Consider the following 18,610-nt stretch of genomic DNA (forward strand, 5'->3'; position numbering starts at 1 on the left):
AAATTAAAGCTTAACTTTATTTAAACGTGTCCTAAAATAAAGTACAAAAGATACTTTTAATTTGCTAATGCTAATTAGTCTATAGTTGGGAAGAAAGTCTATTTAGGAAAAACTTTCAAGTGCCGGTTTTTTTCCCCCGAGGTTTACCGTGAATTCAAAGCAAAAGAAGTAAACAGAAAAATAGATGTTATCTACTACTGCAAAGAGAGAGCAAGACAACGGAAAAGTGATATAAACAAAAATCTCTTTCGCTAAATCACAAATGGGAAACTGTCTTGCAAATAGTTTACTTAACCGTGGCACAATAAATATTTTTCATTCAAATAGTTTACTTAACCGTGGCACAATAAATATTTTTCATTCTTAAAATGGCAAGTAACTCAGACAACATCAAAGTATGAACGGCGTACCTGTGCTACTGAAGTAATTAGAAGAGTAATTTCAGTCAAGTTCTTTTTTCTTCCAAAATGCAGACTTTTCAGCTTTACACTTCAATGTTTTAATAGGAAATCTAAAGATGACATCAAAAATAGCACAAAGAAAAACTTTTTGAAAAATTTATTTTTGAACCGAGAACTCTTTATTTTCACATGGAAAAAATATTCTAATACAAAGCAACAAATTCACTCATTGCCTGTAAAGTTTCACATTGTGTATATACCTTGACTTTGGTTAAAGAAAAAAATATGTGTAAACTACCGGTCAAATGGATTAAATATCAATTTTATAACTATGGATTTTCCAATAGATTAGTCAATAAATGGTTGTCCAGGGATTTCAATTGTATGATCAGGTTTCAACAAATTTTAAGGACCTTAAGGAACTCTGTTAAATTTGAGACAGATGTTTATTTATTAACCTTCATTAGCCCTCGATGGATTTAAAAAATATACAAGTTCACCACCCATCTGGAATAAATCTGCTAAAGTGACTATGTTAAACTTTAATCATTTTCTTAAAGAAATTTAATCTAACATCTGAAATGCAGAAAGCATATTTTACAGATCTATATTTATTAAATTAAATTATAATAATCATTAATCACAGCTAGAGATAAGAGTTATCTTTCTTGCATGAGAGTCCATGTGACGTTTTTTTCATCATGTGGCAAGAGATTAATTAACCGGTTTTCATACGCCTACAAATTGTTTTTCTTATATAAAAAAGAAATACGATGGTTATACATTAAATATTAAGTTTATAATTGAGCAGGTATTCACACATTTTCCCCTTAGCTAAATAATGCTTTCACCTTAGCTCTGACTAAAACTGCACCAATAATCATGACAAAAACAAAATATATCTAATACACACCGTCACAGAGTTGTTACATGTTGAACAAATGCAATTTATAGACAGACACTTACACTAAACTGACCACCCAGTCACAAAAACAACAGTCAACAGGGGCTTTATATATATATATACATGTATATATATACTCAGAGGTAATGAACACAGTAGCTGTTTGTATTCAAATAAACAATTATAGCTTCTCACATGTAAAAATACAAGACATAACATTGACCAATCTTTCCTTTAAAGGAAAATCATATTGACACCTAGATGTAGATTCTAGCAAAGCACTTTATACTGTAAGTTTTCTCTAAAATTACACATGCCTATTTCACATCCTACATAATTCCTCATGTAAGATTAAGATAATGTCTAGTTTTATCTTGTCTTAAAATTATCTTAGATTATGTTAGGAGGCCAGATACATTAAAATAAAAATTTTCCACTTCAAAACAAAAAATAGTTGTTCCATCATTCATATTTTAATTTGGTGGCTATTTTTTGTTAGTTTCCTATCTCCAAACAGTGAAGAGTTTCTTGAGATATAATTAAATGTAAGTGGAATTCAATTGTGCATATAGGAGGGCTTTAATCAATATACAAACAAATTCAGGTGATTCTTGTTTCGCTAAATGCAAAAAGGTCAGTTGTGAAGACAATAAATTTATCTAATTTCCAGAAGATTGCATGCATGGACCAATAACTGAATATAAAAACTTCATATTACAGTATGTCTACAAAAAAATTGCAAAATGTACATGTACCGAAGAGGAAGACTTCTAGTTTTAATACTTATATTTAGACAGAGTAAGCGTAGTGAGTAAGTTTTTAAATTTTGATAAATATTTAAAATGATTATCCAAAATAATTGTTCATTTTTTCAAGAAAATAAAAATTAGCTTTAAAAAGGCTGAATTCTCATCAAATTACCCAATTGATCTACCTTTAAAATTTTAAACAAAATATTTAACTACAAACTATATTATTCTGTCAAGAAAAACACTCAAAATGTTTGAGGTATAAAATTTGAATACTTTCCTGTATCTTTATATAAAGTTCTTCATCTCCAGGAGATTATTCAAGTCTAAAAAATGGTCATAAACATCCAGCCCCCTCAAATAAACAATAAGTTTGTGATAAAAAATCCTAATTTTCCCCTAGTTTATTCTTTGTTTAAGAGAAAAAAATGTTATATTTGCAATCGTAAAACTTTTAAAACTTTTCTCAAATGCACTACCAGGTGGTAAAATTAATGCATTATTTTTTTTTAAATAGAAAGAGGCATAGTGTTTATTCACACAACTATTATGAAAAAAATATAAAATTTCTGTCATCATTGAATTCCACAATTATCATCATTGCCAATCTTTTTAAAACAGGACCTTGAAGCATATGGTTAAAATGTGAATTTCATATTTTTTTTTTTTTTTTTTTACAAGAAAAGAGGTTTGTGCATTATAATTTCAGAGCACTTAAAGAATTCTTTTACAAGTGTAAAAAAAGAAAAATATCTAATTTCAATTGCATGCATGGATTAAAAAAAATCATGCCCTATTTCATTCACTTTGGTTAACGTAGAGTCAATTACTAGTACAATGACTGTAGTAAATGCAGCAATACTATCTCATCACTAACAGATTGTACTTTTGCTTAACCACTCATAGATGACAGTAACGACAAAAAAAGAAACACTGCATATAATTACAAACACAATATGTGTTAATTAGAAGTCGTTATATGTATTGAGAATTGATCAATCCTAGTCTTGTCACTGCTTGGCACAGCACTTGATAATAGAGTATCACAGAAGCTTCTGGGTAACCCGGACTACAGTAGTGGTGCCACAGATCCGTCGTTTATTGATAATTGTGCGAAGCCAATCAATGTCTTGTCACAGGGTGCCTCATTTGATCCACAGCCAGAGTTCTACCAACAGAAAAGGGAAACAATGATATTCCATAACTACTTCCAGCAGCCTATTTTTTTAACGAATTGCCAGGGACAGGGAATTTTGCTTTGTTAGAAACGTAATTTGATATATCCGTTAGCTTGACAATATGTATAAAACTCACAGGGAATGAAAATAACTTCACTGTAAGCATCAATTCATTATAAGTGTGTACACTATATATAAGCATGTTTTACTGTATTATCAATTTCACTGTGATTTTGATTATTTTCAAATATGTCATATAATCCTATAAAAATATCCCATAAATACTGTATTAAAACCAACTTTTATTCCTGTACTTGAGCTAGAAAACTTTGCAAGGTTCAAAAGATCTTAACTTACAGACTTCTCATCACAACCTGACTAATAATGTTTCTCGAACATGTATTATAAAACGAGGCTTAATTGGAAAGTAAGTTGGTAAAAAGTTAAAATCCATGATTCACTGACTGATCTCAAATAAGAGTCTGCCACGATTTGTATAAATTTTAGTTACTACCATATTAAATTCATGTACATCACAACTGTCGCAAAAAAGCCAGATTTAAAACTCTGCGAAAGTTGGTTCTTCGATTTTATGCAAATATATTTATTCCTGGCATTCAATTAGGAATCTACAGTACTCAGATAACACATTCCCTGATATAGTAGGTCAATGTAGTGTATTCATTTTTAACTCAATGATTACACATCCCCCCGACTTACTAAAGCAAAGGTTACATTCTTCAGGTCAGGGTTGTCCTGAATTTTCTGTAAATTGGCAGCAACTGAAATTATAAGAAAATAGTATATTATAGTCATCAAGTCACAAACTGATTCTACATAATGCACACACTAAGTAACAACTGAAATTATAAGAAAATAGAATATGAAGTTATAAATTGTTTCTACACAATGTACACACAATAATATCCTTCCTGCATGCAGGATGTAAAAACAAAATGATTTATCTGAATATACATGGCCACTGAAAGTAAGCCATCAATAGACAATTGATTTACATCAATACACAATACTCTTACTAGGAGTTATCAGACAACTGCTAAACTTTTAACTTTTAACCAAGAAACTTTGTTCAAGGTCACTGCACAACCCTATTAAAGGCAGTCTTTTGTGAGTCCAAGAAAGATTGGACCAAGGAGAGAGAATTTTTGGTTAAAAAAAATGAATATTAAGACCTTCACTTTTGATTCAAGGCCACTCTTAAAAATCTTATTTTTTTGGCAGAAGATTTCTGCGTGTGACCTTCTTACCGACAATCATGTCCTTTCCATTCACGAGACCAGCTTCCACCATTTCTCTGGACACACTATCAGCTGTATCTACACAAAAGATAGTCAAACCCATGTCATCGTACATATGTAATAATGCCCCAGGACAAAATTATATGAATTAAATGTACTTGAACTTATATGAGGCTCAATAGCTGATAATAAACCATAGAATAATTTATAATAATTATACAATTTTTTATACTTTCAAATAGAGCTGGGTGGTTAACATATTAACCATCAGATCTTACATTGCTCTAATTTTTAGACATAATTGTTAAGCTTTAAACTATCATTTAGGAAGAAATAATCTATATATATATATATTTAAGCTTTGAAATTTTGATATTTTTTTATATCTCTGATTAACACTATACAGGGATATTTTCGCCCTGTGTAATTTTTTCGCCTTGATACACTTGCAATAAGTTTTCCTCTGTTTTAAATTCGCCCAGACACAGTTGTGTTTAAACAGAGAGAATTTGGGACATTGGAATTTGTCAAGTCTTAAATTCGCCCGCTGACAATGAGAGCAAAAGGGGCAAAAACAAAACGGGGCACAAATATTTCCCTGTATACAGTATACCCGTAGTCTAAAAATGGCCATGCCCATTCAGTCCTGTAAAGTACAGTAAACACAATTCTGTCAGTATTCATGTTCTTACCTTGTCCAATTGTAAATTCAAATTTTATATCATTAAGTTCTCTCTTTTCATTCCTGAAATGAAATTTAAGGCTAAATCAAATTGCTTGTTTTCAAAAATGCAAAAAATTACAAAAATGTCACTTCCCTTCCACCAACTACAACCAATATAGATATAGAAGATTTTATAATTATTTGTGTCAGAAGAGATATAAATCACCTGAGTCTCAGCACTAAATTCAGTGGCACTGCACCTTGTGGGGCCTCAACCTTAAAAAGAAACAGAAATTCAGAAGATAATGTACAGGTAAATCCTAAATAAATCAATGGGCCTACTGCTTATCTTTTCCCGAATCAAATTTATGCTTAAAATTTATCATATTACCAGTAAATTGACTATTTTCAAAAGTAGCATTTACCAAATGCTAAAAGGGCCCAAAATTAAAGGACTCAATATACAAGACTGTGCAAGATTCTGTGAATTATTTGAAAAGAGCCACTTTAACAAGACTTTGTACATGTATTTTGGTAGGATGTAAGTACAGAACTTATTTCTTGCATCAAAACAATCAAAAAACTTTTAAAGACGCTGGTTTCAAAGAAATATGCATAGATTGCGTAGACTTTGCTCAAAAGCCAGACAAATACTGTTGATTTCGAAGAGCCGTGATTGAGGGGCCAACAATGAACTAGACAGGCCTACATCACATTGCTGTTTGACACAACTACCCAAAGTCCAAGCTCTTGTTAAAATGGTTCTATCATTGGCTACAAACGAAAACATACGGTAAATTTAACAAGAGCTTGGACTTTGGGTATATTGATCCATGGCTGAGTGGCCAGCAATGATCTAGACAGGCCTACATCACAATACTGTTTGACACAACTACCCAAAGTCCAAGCTCTTGTTAAAATGGTTCTAAGTGGTTGCTCAATTTCAATGGATTTTGCAGGTACCCATCATTCCCAAATTTAAATCTTTAATGTAAATCTAAACTTTGATCTAATTCATTACTTATAGTTACTGAAAATTATGTCAACACAAACCTGTAAAATACTGTCAATGCATGAGAATATGACCAACTAACTAACCATACATCAGGGGTTTTTTTTCACATACCACAAAATTTGTTAAAATGGGGTAGATATGTGACCATTTTTAAATGCATGTCATTTTTTTGCATTTTAAAAAATTTCTGATGACATGAAAATCCTAAATAATTTCTGCGTATTGTAATTTCTGCAAAGAAAAATTGATCATGGAAAAAAAACAAAAAAATTACCCGGTAGATGATTGCGAAAATAGCCAAATTTATCCTGCATCTACTCCTTGCATTGACCAAATAAAAGTAACCCAATAAACCAAAGCTATATTCGGTCAATGCCCAAATTTAACCACATGCATTTTTCTGAAGCTCAAATGCATTGTGACATCATCATTTTTGCTTCGTTTAGGCAATGGCTTCATGATTTCAATAGCAAATATGGAGCAAATTTTTTCGAAAAAACCTTGTATGAGGCGCAAAATATATTGTGATATGCTTGATATTACATTCCAGGATAAACAAAATACAAGGTTACTGTCTTAAAATATAAGCAATATTTGGGATCAGGACGAAAACATGAAAAGGGCTCGGCAAGCCTTGCCCTCTGTCACATTTTCTTACCCTTGCCCAAATATAGCTTATATTTCAATACAGCAACCATGTATTTTAAATATATATACACAGTATCATTCCACAGCAAGCAGACAAACACAAATTGACCAAGCTTACCTGTGGGGCTGGGGCCGGGGCTGGAGATGGGGCCTGTTCAGGAGCAGCAGGAGCAGTTTCTTTTGCCGGGCTGGGTTCTGTTACAGTGGTTTCATTGACCAGTGTTGCAGTGGATGCAGCAGAGGAAGCCTCAGATGCCACCGACTCCACGGACGGCGTCGGAGTGGCGTCCGGTTTCTCTTTCACTGTCGCGTTGTTGCCAGTAACCGATGATGATGAAGTAACCGTGTCCTCATTCTGTCAGAAAACATGATTAATTCATAAAAGGAAATTCAGCATACTCAAAATAAAAATAAATTTCATCATCTGACCACTAACAGAACATTTATCGGGATCCATTAATCATCTGGTCACTTACTACTATTCACCAATATCAATTTCATTGTATAACCAGTTCCCCTATGTTCATCCATTTCATCATTCATCATCTGATCACTTACCCAATGTTCATCAGGATCCATTTCATCATTCATCATCAGACTGACATACATGTTAACTCTACTGATTTACGCGGAAGTCTACCGCTTTTTAGCTCAGTCTCCCGCCTACCGCTTTTATTTTAAAATCTACTGCTTTTCTTCAAAATACGTTGTTTTGATAGATAGCCATTTTGGAAGCCATTGTGGTCAAAAATTCTTGTCGGGTTTGAAATTAGCGCTATTTTTCATTACTGTAGGTTAACATGTATGCATCAGACCACTTACCCTATGTTCATCAGGATCCATTTCATCATTCATCATCTGACCACTTACCCCATGTTCATCCGGATCCATTTCATCATTCATCATCTGATCACTTACCCCATGTTCATCCGGATCCATTTCATCATTCATCATCAGACCACTTACCCCATGTTCATCAGGATCCATTTCATCATCTGACCACTCCCATTCTCCTTCCTCATTCTTATGGAGTTTTCCACTAGAGCCCGGGACCCTCTTCACTTTCTGGGGTTTCACAGACACGCCCTCTGATATTAAGGACTTCACCAGGTATTGCTTGTCCTATGAAAAAATCCAAGGAGGAAATTTAGATGACTCACAGGCTTGTTAATTAATAATGAAATGAAGAGATTGCATGTGTATAACTCATTCCACGAGGCTTTTTTCAGGTTCCAATAGTTAATTTTTTCACTAATCATGAAATTTGATGCAGCTGATAAAGAAATGGTGAAAATTGCCTTCCTTATTCGATTTCCTGAGAAAGCTTTAAGGCCAAAAAAAAAAATATGTGTGTTTCCTATTTCATCAGATTTTAAAATAGGGTAGGTAGGTCGCCTTTTTTTTTTTTTTAATGAGCTTTTAATTTTTCCCCTTTCCTAGCATATGATTTTTCTATACAATAAGAAAATGTATTTTACAGGTGGAGCAATCGTGGATAGTGACAACTGCTTTCTTAAATCTAAGGTTAATTTGGAATGTATACGAATACTTTATTTTCCTGTAAATAGAAAATATAAATATGACAGTCACTATAAATTAACAAAGTATAATACTCATTACCACAAATATATTATATATTAGTTATTAGTTCTATTTTCCTGGTCAACTGACATAACAGTAGACATTAATATCGTAACTGTAGGTGTTGAATTCAGAAACAGAGGAAATTCTGGTTGATCAGACGAGAGCCTTAGAATTAAATCTTTTCAACAATCTTTAAAAAAAATGATTACATAATTAATGGTTTAAATTTCATTTGCAATTGAACTGCAACATTTTAAAATCATATTTATAATGTGAATGATTGTTGGGCCTATTCAAAGACTTACGATGTATGCAGTCTCCACACCCAGAAATAAAAAAAAAAGCTTTGCCTCTGCTTTTTTCATGTACATCTTTATATCAATTCATAACATATCACTGCCCTAAGAAACTATTTATTGCATTGATAATTTAGCTAAAATAACCAAGGATAACTTTCATGCATGCTGTCAATCTGCACTTAGAAATCTTTAAAACGCTTTGATAAATGGTGTTTTCTATTGAATTGTTACAAGCATTTTTTGAACTCTGATTTGTAAAGACTCTATTGTTTAAACCAATTACGGTTGGTAATCTGGATTTGGAATAAAAAGTGTTAGGGTCGGCGCACAAAAAATAGGGTCGGTCGGGAAACCGGAAACACACATATTTTTTTTTTTGGCCTAAAGACTGAATATTTGCCGAACATGCTTGCTAAAAAGATCCTAGTTTGTAACATTAAGCTGACAAAGATTGACAGGTCTGCATTCATGCAAATATCATGAAAAGGAATATTTCCCAAAATGCATAATAGCCTTTTTATTCCATAATTATATCTGTTCATTAATTTTGAGTTATCTATTTCATTCAAATACATGTACCATAAATGGAAACTTCGATTTAAATTATGGTCATACATATATAACACAACAAATTTAAAGCAATTACTTGTACTCAATGCACTGTGAATTATTTCAAATAAGTGGAATAAAACCGGTAATTAACAATTTACTGAGTTTGATTGTAATGAGGAATGGAATACATTCTAAAACAGCAGAACTGTGTACAGTATATGGTATATAGGTATATAGGTATATCTACTTGACAAATGCCATTCCTATGAAAATTGTAGCTTTAATTTTCTTTCAATCTGTTCTTTTTTCTAAAATATGTTCCTACATATCAAATTTTTTTACCTTTGCTTTCTTGAAGAACTCATGTTTTAAAAGTTGTTTTGCAGTTGGTCTGAAAAGAAAAGAAAAGAAGAAAAACATTATTTAGAACAACATGTATACAAATATTCTTTTCCTTAAAATCCCGGTGCATTAGCAAGAACGAAACTAAAATCCAGATCAAAAATGTTAAGGTATATAACATACAGTCTCATAACTGGGCATTACTTGACTAATACATCAGCATGAAAAAAAAAACTTTGCTGATTCTTCAGGAGGGAATTTTTAGGGTCCCTTTACTGGACGTTAATCAAGAAGATGTATGAACAGCCCTGTACTCAGATTTCTTCAATCTGCTGACTGGTACTCACCTCTTGTCTGGTTCCTTTCGCAGACACTCGTTGATCATCTTTCGGAATATTTTGGAGTAACCCTTGTACTGTTCCTTATCCTCCGCATTGGTGTCCAGATTTGGTGGTTCGTTCTGCAGTGTCAACATCAAGACTTTCATTGGAGGATATTTATGATAAGGGGCAGTACCAGTCGCCAGCTCAATCGCCGTTATTCCGAAACTCCAGATGTCTGCCTTAAAGTCGTAGCCTGTCACCTAATATGGAAGGAAAAATATCATATTAAAAAAACCCAGTTTATCCTGTGTGTCCTGCAATATTCTCATGCATCAATTTTCATGGATTTTGCAAAAATGAACGTTGTGGACAATAACCATGCATTTTTATAAAATCTGTTGTTTCATATTTTACTTGACAAACAGTTACAATTTCATGGATCACCTGAACAACAAAATCTTATAAGAAATCAATTTAATATCATATATTTCAAAACCATAAACAAGAACTGTTTAATATCAATATACTTCTTTACATTCTTCTCTAATAAGTTGAATATGTAACATTCCAAAATGGGTATGACTTCTTTTTATTTTTTTATATTTTTTATGCTTTATAATTAAGTAAATGATACATAAAAATGATTGTCATTTTGTATTCAGCCTGACCTGCTCCATGACCTCTGGGGCCATCCAACAGGGTGTCCCAACAAAGGTGTGCCTCACGGTGTCCCTGGTGATGTCCTTGCCGGTCGCTAACCAAGCACTCACCCCGAAATCTACAGACAGAGGCAAAAATTGTCATTTCAAAATTAAAACAAGTGAAAAGCTGTCAATGTTACAGCAAACCGGGTTTTCTTTTATGTGAAGTGTATCCATAATCCATATCAACCCTGAATTGATAAACACTACCTACAGTATCCAGTGAAATCGAGTACTCTATATGCAATATTTTGTCAAAAAATGACTAAATTCAAAAGCAGGTATTTTTTCAAAAATTATAAGAAATCAAAATCCTAGCAATATGCACACCTCTGATATATGTACAATTGATCTGCAAAAGAACAACTTCATATCTTGAAAACTGTAGGAGGAGTTATACAACTTCCTATCTTGAAAACTGTAGGAGGAGTTATCTGTACAATGAGGGTACCCTTTTGGCGCCACCAGCCTACCCACCCACCGCAATTTTCACCATTTCAATAACAGAATGTTTCCGTTGGAAAACCTGGTTAATAAAAATTAATTCCTTTAGTTTGGGGGGGGGGGGGGGAAGGGTGTTAAGAGTCCTGTAAGTTTGTCATTTGACATAGATGATTACAAAAAGTGCATATTTACCTAGGATTTTGCATCACTATACCGGTATTTGTGATCAAAATGCTTTTCTATATTGATAAACAAAAGAAATACAAAGAATTCTGATTGAAAGGAAGTACTAATTATAAGTACTTGACGAATAAGTTTTAATTGATCAACATTCAAAACATATACATTTAAAGGGAGGACAGTGGTCTTGATAAAATCTTTGTGAATTTAATTTTTGGTCAGACATTGAACTTTGGATTTGCCCTTTAAAGTAATAAATAATTGTTGAGGATTAAACTTTCTGTTCCCTTCATGGTTGGTAACTTTGTAGGCAACAGCAAGTTTAAATTATTGTTTCTTCCACAAAAACAACTTTGTGAAAGGCAATTACAGTCACTGTGGTTTAACAATTTTTCACTCGATATTCCTACTACTAGCTGGTATACTCCTTTGGCTTTGAGCTTTTTCTTTCTCTCAACTCACTGTTTGATTACAATAACTATATGGCTGGAAAAGCTGAAACTTGTGTGGAGGCATCCTTATGTAGTGTAGATTAAAGTTTGTTCAATGATAACATTATATGTTTATAAAGATGATGCTTGAGTAATCACTCATGTTTCATATGTTTATGTTTTTACAAAAAAGAACAGTAGTAGATATAGCAGCAGAATCAGGGCAATTAATTCCCTCCCCCCAACCCCTCCAGCAACTTTACTTTTATAATGTGCCTTTGATTTCAAATAAATTGCTCTTTGTATTATGGAACCTAACCCCATCCCTGGAAAACTTAAATTACCTACTAGATCCACCTCAACAATAAAACGGCAAGCGCTGCTATATAACATACACAGATGCTTAAAACATTCACTTTATCAGACAGTTAACTCATACCCTGATACTTCACATCCACCTAAATATAAAGTTCACACATACTGATCCTTTACGCATACACTGAATCAAATGGTTCACACACCTGCAATATAGACAGCCCCATCGTCTCCCAACAAAATATTTCCGGCTTTGATGTCTCTGTGTATCTGTCCATTGTTGTGGAAATAGTCCAAACCCTTCAACACTTCTTTCAAAACCGTAGCAATGGATGCCTCATCCATCACTCCATTCTTACATGGTCCGGATTTCATCCGGCTCTTTATAATATCCAACATGGAGCCTGGAATAAAACATATTAAAATAATAAAAGATATACAGTAATGCTGAAAATATCAAAATGAGTTGGAAAATTTAACCGGATAATGATAAATTATGGAATTATATGATGGGAATCGTTCGGCCTGAATTGGGGAAAAATCACAATATTCTTTTAGTGTGTATATATATTTAACCTGCATGGCTTCATTGACCTTTGGATACTGTTTCCTTCTAAGGCCAAACATATTAATGATAAAATTATCAGGCACCACTGCAATGTGTCAAATGATGCAGCACTGATCAATTTCATTTCTAGTCTGAAGAGGAAATGGCTCAAATTTTCACTAAATCTAAGCGAGTTATTCCCCTTTCAAATCTTGCAGTAAAAATGTCTGTTGAAGTCTAATGGGAGCAAATAAAGATACTTCTAATTTTTTTTTTTGAGGGGGTGACTTTTTTTTAATTTTTCTTCAAAAACTTGGTCTGTTGGAAAATTATTACAGTAGAAGAAAATACAGTGTCCATATATAGTGACGTTTTTTTATTACCATCCGGTGATTTTGACCTCATTAATCTATTCTCAAGATATTTCTTCCTTGTCTCACATGACCTGATGCCAGAATCAGAGAATTTTTATATTACCTGTGAGTAGATGTTGGTTGGGGAAAAAAACAGTGAATAATTCATTGGGACAGATCCATTTACCAGATATACTATCAATGGACATAAAGACCCTGTTCTAGCAGTACCACATGGATGCATTGATAAATTGATGGTACAAAACTAATGCAGATAGAATATGGTATTGACCCTGTACAAATTAATTGAGCAAATTTATATACTTAAATATCTTTAAATATTAGTTTCTGTTCAAAGTAACAGTTAATGATGCTTAACATTTTACACTGTGGCTTGGCAATTTGAAGGAAAATTATTGCAGATCTCTGTTTTTCACAACTGAGAGGAACATTGCTCTTGCCTTTGATTAGCTTAATATTCTTCTTCATGGATAGACTTTAAATTGTTTGTCATTGTTTAAAAAAAACCGCTGTGTGAATCAGTTAAACAACTTATGAATTAACATATGCGATGAAAAGGACATCTAAAAATATCCTTACACGCACAGCTACATTTACATGTGCAATGAACAGCCTCATAAACTTTGACGAGCTCACTTTTGATACAAGTCTCAATTTTCCTCACTACATTCAATTTATGAAAGTGAAGATGAGATCAAAGGTGAGCTTGTCTAATTTTTACGACCCCATGCAGGGTAAGACACTTACCTCCGCTACAAAGCTTCATGATGACCCAGAGTTCTTCTTTGACGACAAACGATGTGTAGTACCCCACCACATTCTCATGCTTACACTGGCTCATAGCCTGAATCTCTTTCTGAAATTATAAAAAAAATTTACAATTAAAAATCTTCATCTCAACCTCAGCAAAGAGTATAATCATTATGAAATACAAAATATGGTCTGGACTACCATCACTGCAAAAATTCCTTTTATTTATCATAAACTATGTTATTATATAGTTGAAGGTCTGAAGCTCTTGGTCTGAAAAAATATGGATGGACAACTTGGGTGCTTCAGATTTGTATGCGTTAAAAAGTTGAAATTTGTGGCAGATTTATCATGCACGTCAAAAACTTGTGCAAACTTTGAAGGATATGTAGTACATGTTTCTTTTCATTAAGAAAATAAATAACAAGATATCTGTAAGCCAATGCTCACTAGTAATACCCCCACTCTAACATGTCTGATATGAATAATATACAAAATAAGCAAAGTCAACTTTTAACAGGAAGTTGACATCAAATTTGTTCAAAAATGATTTCAAGCATCTGCAATTAATGGTTGTTAAGAAATCTTTGATGAAAAGGACTATATATGGTTTGAGCCTAAAACGAACCCCTTAAATGAACATTGTCATTTTACTGTAATTCTTTGTTTTATTTGTACAAATATACATTTGAAGTTTTTTCATAATTTTCATTTTGATTTTAGTGCCCACAATTTAAAAATATGACATCATAAAGTTTACCTTTTCCCGTCATTTTCTCATTTCTAGCATAAAACGACTTGTTTTGAAGCAGTTTTTCTTTAAGGAAACATTGAACGACTGCTTGAACAAACAAAATATTTTCACCAAAGATGTATCTTTCCAATACTTATAAGTGACAAAAAGTTCGTTCTTGTTCAAAGAGTCGCTCTATATTTCCCATTCGAAAAAAAGATAAGAAAAATGTCAATTTTTGACTGATTTTGATTGAATTATAAAAATAGCGTCACTTCTGACATCATATACTGCCAGTGAGTGCATATAAATCAAATAAATAGGTAAAAAACATATTTTATATCCACTCTTTTATAAATTAACACAACAAATTAATGTACCTGAATCATTTTAAAAATAACGAATTATGGGGGCTGAATTTGACTAATATCATATATAGTTCTTTGTTTGAAAATTTAGGCTAAAAATAAGATCAACATTAAACAGGAAGTTGACATCTGACTGTAACAAAAATGGATCCCAACATATGTCATGCCTAAGGAAACAGTGTGGTAAAATTTCAAGCATCTGCATTGAAAAGTTATTAATAATATATATCCCCCTCTACTAAGGAGCAGGGGGGTATAAAAAATCTTTTGAAATTGAACCTGTAAGGGGGAAAGGGGGGGGTCGTCAGAGGGTTAGGTATGTAACATCTATATATGTATTTATTAAATCTACCATTGTCAATATGATAATATCATCAACAATGACAGCCAGGGGGTCAGCATTGCATACGCCAAATGGCCGGGGGCTATAATTAATGCTAATATTGGCTATGTTAAACACTCACGATCTTCATTATATATCACTAATGAAAACATCCTGTGTGTGACAAATACATGTATATCAAAATAGCATCAGATGTCCTATGAGGTACAGTAGTCCACAAAAACAACACAGACAAAAGGAAATGTTTTGGGAGACAGCAAAATGCACTGCAGGATCATCACACACAGGGACAAATACTTCAAGGAAATGTAATAAACATCTGGATGTATGAAGGTAGCAATCAGTTCATCATTACTACAACTGCATTTATCACATTATAATTAAAATACCTGGGTCAAGAATTATGTGATACTTAACATACTTAAGTGGGCTCTTCGTTCATCATGAATTATTCTCACAACAAATGGGCTAGGGTGTCAAAATTTTAGAAAGGGAATGCCAGAAAATTTACTTTTATATGTAAATTTTGCAAGCTCTCTATGTTAATAAGAAAATTAACGAGCTAGGTTTAGATTCATTTATATAGTACACACCAGGTTAAACTGCACAACAAGGTTCTTGAATTAATTAGAGTAATGCATTATGTTCACGCATCAAATCTTTTGAACTAAATGCAAATTGATTTCAGTTTATGTCATCTGGTTTCCTGCTACACTAAACTGAGATATTTCATAAATATTAAACGAACTAAAATGTTCTGGAAAAAAATAATCAATTTTCAAAGTCACAAATTACAATATACCAGTACAAATTCTTGTACATGTAGTTATGAAAAGACAAAATTAATACAATTTAAGTACCAGTTATGAATTAAAAATATTTCATATTGTACCCAGTGAAGCAGTGATTATCTCTTTCAAAAAGGTACCAGTATTTAACCTGGGGTAGATAACCTGTGAAGTGCTTTACCTGTACATGTATATATGCATACACTTGTCAAATCATAGAAGGAAACATTAAACTTCTTTAAAGATTAGGAGATATAAGATTAATTTACATGCATTTAGAAACTGAACATTCTTTGTATTAGTTTTACTTGATGAAAGTATCATATGGCATATTGCCATTGCACATCTGCACTTTGTATGTGAGAAAACTACAAAGATTATAGGAAAAACAAGATAAATTCACATGCATTTAGAAACGGTGCATTTGTGGTAGATGTATTAGAATATCATATTGCACATTGCCATTGCACATCTGCACTTGGTATATATGAAATTACATGTACTGTGAAAAACAATAATGGAAATGTGATATACTACATGTAATACAAGTCTGACACTGCTTGTACCTACGTGTATTTGATATTTCGTTTGATTTACCTCTGAACCTTAGTCATGAAATAAAAAATTTCTTATCCTTGTCTAAAAAACTGGGTATAATTGATAACACAGTGAAACCTAGAAACTGTGACAGTCATTTTTTGTGAGGGTTTCAGCTGGCAGATGTGTTGAATTTATAGTTCATAGCAACAAAAATTAACATATTCATATTTTTAACTATAACAATGCTAGAGAGTGAAGTATCATTTTTCTACATACATGTTTACACTCATTTTTCTCCAAAAATCCTACATCATCCATAAAAAAATTCTCAATCTAAATTGGCACACAATCCGTATTTTTTAAAAGAACAACATAACACACATTTGTGACCATGGAATATTCCCCTCCTTTCCATTTCCCCCTATAAAAACAATTAGTAAGCATTTGTGACCATGGAATTCTCCTCCCCTCCTCACCCAAAAACCCACTGTATCTTGTTTGTTGTGTAATCTTAAAACATGCTCACCAGCAACTCCTCGACTGTGGTGTTGCATTTTTCCAGGTTGATTCGTTTGACGGCTACTCTCTCATTTCTTGGTTTGCAGACGGCAGCTTGGACCACCGCTGTTGCTCCAGCCCCTGAAAGACATAATTATTACAGAATTACAGATTAATTTTGTAAATTGAAATAAAAGATTGACTGCTGCCTGCAGACACACAATCTCTACTGTTCGTGAGTGAAAGGAAAAAATGCTGTATATGAAATTTATATCCATGACGACTATCTTCATTGACTAGCAAATGTACTAGAATGGTTCCCAGGGACAAATATTTGTATTATCAAGTCCATATAATGATTAATAATCCTAACCAAATACTGGTAGAATTAATATTGCACTTGTTTGTGAGGCAAGATATTTTTGCAACTGCACTTTCTTTCTGCACAATATATCAAATTTGATCAAATAATCAGACAACATTATAGTAATGTGGATAAAGCATGATCATGAAAAATACAGTCCTTGCATACCAGTTTCTTTCTTGTAAATCAGTAAATAAATTTTGAAATTATGTAAATTTAAAAGAGGATTTTATCAGTAGTCAAAATACTGCACTTCTGTTTTGTTGAAGACATAAATTAAAAAATAGGAATGCAAGAGAAAACGCATCCTAAGTCATGGGTACATTTTCTCCAGGGAATATTTTCTCCTGGGTTATTTCCATCTGAATACCATAATACCTCATACTTTTAAGGAAGTCATGGGATCTAAAATTTGTTTCCACTTAACCAAACTCTACTGGCATGCGACCAATTCTCGCCGAGAACCATTTCTCGCCAGTACATTGTGACGTCATTTTATCAACACATAAAATTATATACGAAAAATGACGTCACAATGTACTGGCGAGAAATGGTACTCGGCGAGAACTGGTCGCACGCCAGTAACGCTAAAAAACAAACTTCATACTGCCGAGAACAATACATTTCCTGTACAATCTGAATTGGCTCAGTTTATATACCTGCTTTCTTTCTATTATTGACGAAAAACTGTAAAAAATATCAACAGATTTCCTTTAGTTTAAACATTTTTATCCTTATTCACGAAGTATTTGACTACTTTTTGCAATTTTTCACGAAACATGCCAAATGGGAGTGAATTTAAAATGAATGCTGTGCACGTGTTTTAAGAAGCAACGTGGTATATGTTGTTATAATAAAAAAAATCCAGAAAGAATCTGTTATATTCTTATTCTTTATTGTCAGTGATTTTTTCCCCATATTTTTTAAACAATAGGTGCAAAGTGAATGACCTAGTATCCGAATTAATTTAGTGTGTGATAGAAAAATGTGTCACAAATTGAGGTCAACAATAATTAATAACCACATTAACGACGAATAATTTAGAGCTGTCTTTACAATAAAATGAAATATAGCTTACCAATAACGTCTTTTAGTTCATAGTCTTCGCGGTTGTTCGGCCACGGTGTCTTTTCTTGTTCAGCCATCCCCCTCTCTTCACCAGCCTCAGCCAGACGATCGACCTTGACCGAGTTAATAATTTCACGAATAACGAACCCGATATGAAATTAGACTGGCAATCTGTATACATATCATCCTAGGCCTAAGTAAGACTGGCAATAGTCTGAAAAAAATATTTATAACGTTACAAGTTGAAG

General features: G+C 32.8%; 1 protein-coding gene across 1 annotated transcript; it reads right to left on the reverse strand.

The window, feature by feature from the left end:
* Positions 1 to 543: 543 nt before the first annotated feature.
* On the reverse strand, positions 544 to 18,595 carry LOC105339807 (serine/threonine-protein kinase OSR1). Its single transcript, XM_034453612.2, has 14 exons — positions 18,373 to 18,595; positions 16,959 to 17,071; positions 13,658 to 13,766; positions 12,196 to 12,393; positions 10,587 to 10,696; positions 9,943 to 10,178; positions 9,596 to 9,644; positions 7,785 to 7,940; positions 6,937 to 7,173; positions 5,382 to 5,431; positions 5,184 to 5,236; positions 4,501 to 4,569; positions 3,953 to 4,014; positions 544 to 3,222 (listed from the first exon to the last, which is right to left on the reverse strand). Exons 1-14 carry the CDS (start codon positions 18,437 to 18,439, stop codon positions 3,124 to 3,126), a joined length of 1,608 nt encoding a protein of 535 aa, XP_034309503.2. The 5' UTR covers positions 18,440 to 18,595; the 3' UTR covers positions 544 to 3,123.
* Between the last annotated feature and the right edge of the window lie 15 nt (positions 18,596 to 18,610).

The sequence above is a fragment of the Magallana gigas genome, chromosome 10 (assembly GCF_963853765.1).
Source record: "Magallana gigas chromosome 10, xbMagGiga1.1, whole genome shotgun sequence".
Classification (NCBI taxonomy): Eukaryota; Metazoa; Mollusca; class Bivalvia; order Ostreida; family Ostreidae; genus Magallana; species Magallana gigas.

What these genes read in the sequence shown, in the direction of transcription:
- LOC105339807 (XM_034453612.2), bottom strand. Translation starts at nt 18,439, where the DNA reads ATGGCTGAACAAGAAAAGACACCGTGGCCGAACAACCGCGAAGACTAT. An exon ending in TGGGGCTGTCTATATTGCAG is followed by an intron (nt 10,697 to 12,195) that starts GTGTGTGAACCA and finishes CTCTGTCTGTAG; the next exon opens with ATTTCGGGGTGAGTGCTTGG. An exon ending in TGGATCCTGATGAACATGGG is followed by an intron (nt 7,174 to 7,784) that starts GTAAGTGGTCTG and finishes GTTTTCTGACAG; the next exon opens with AATGAGGACACGGTTACTTC.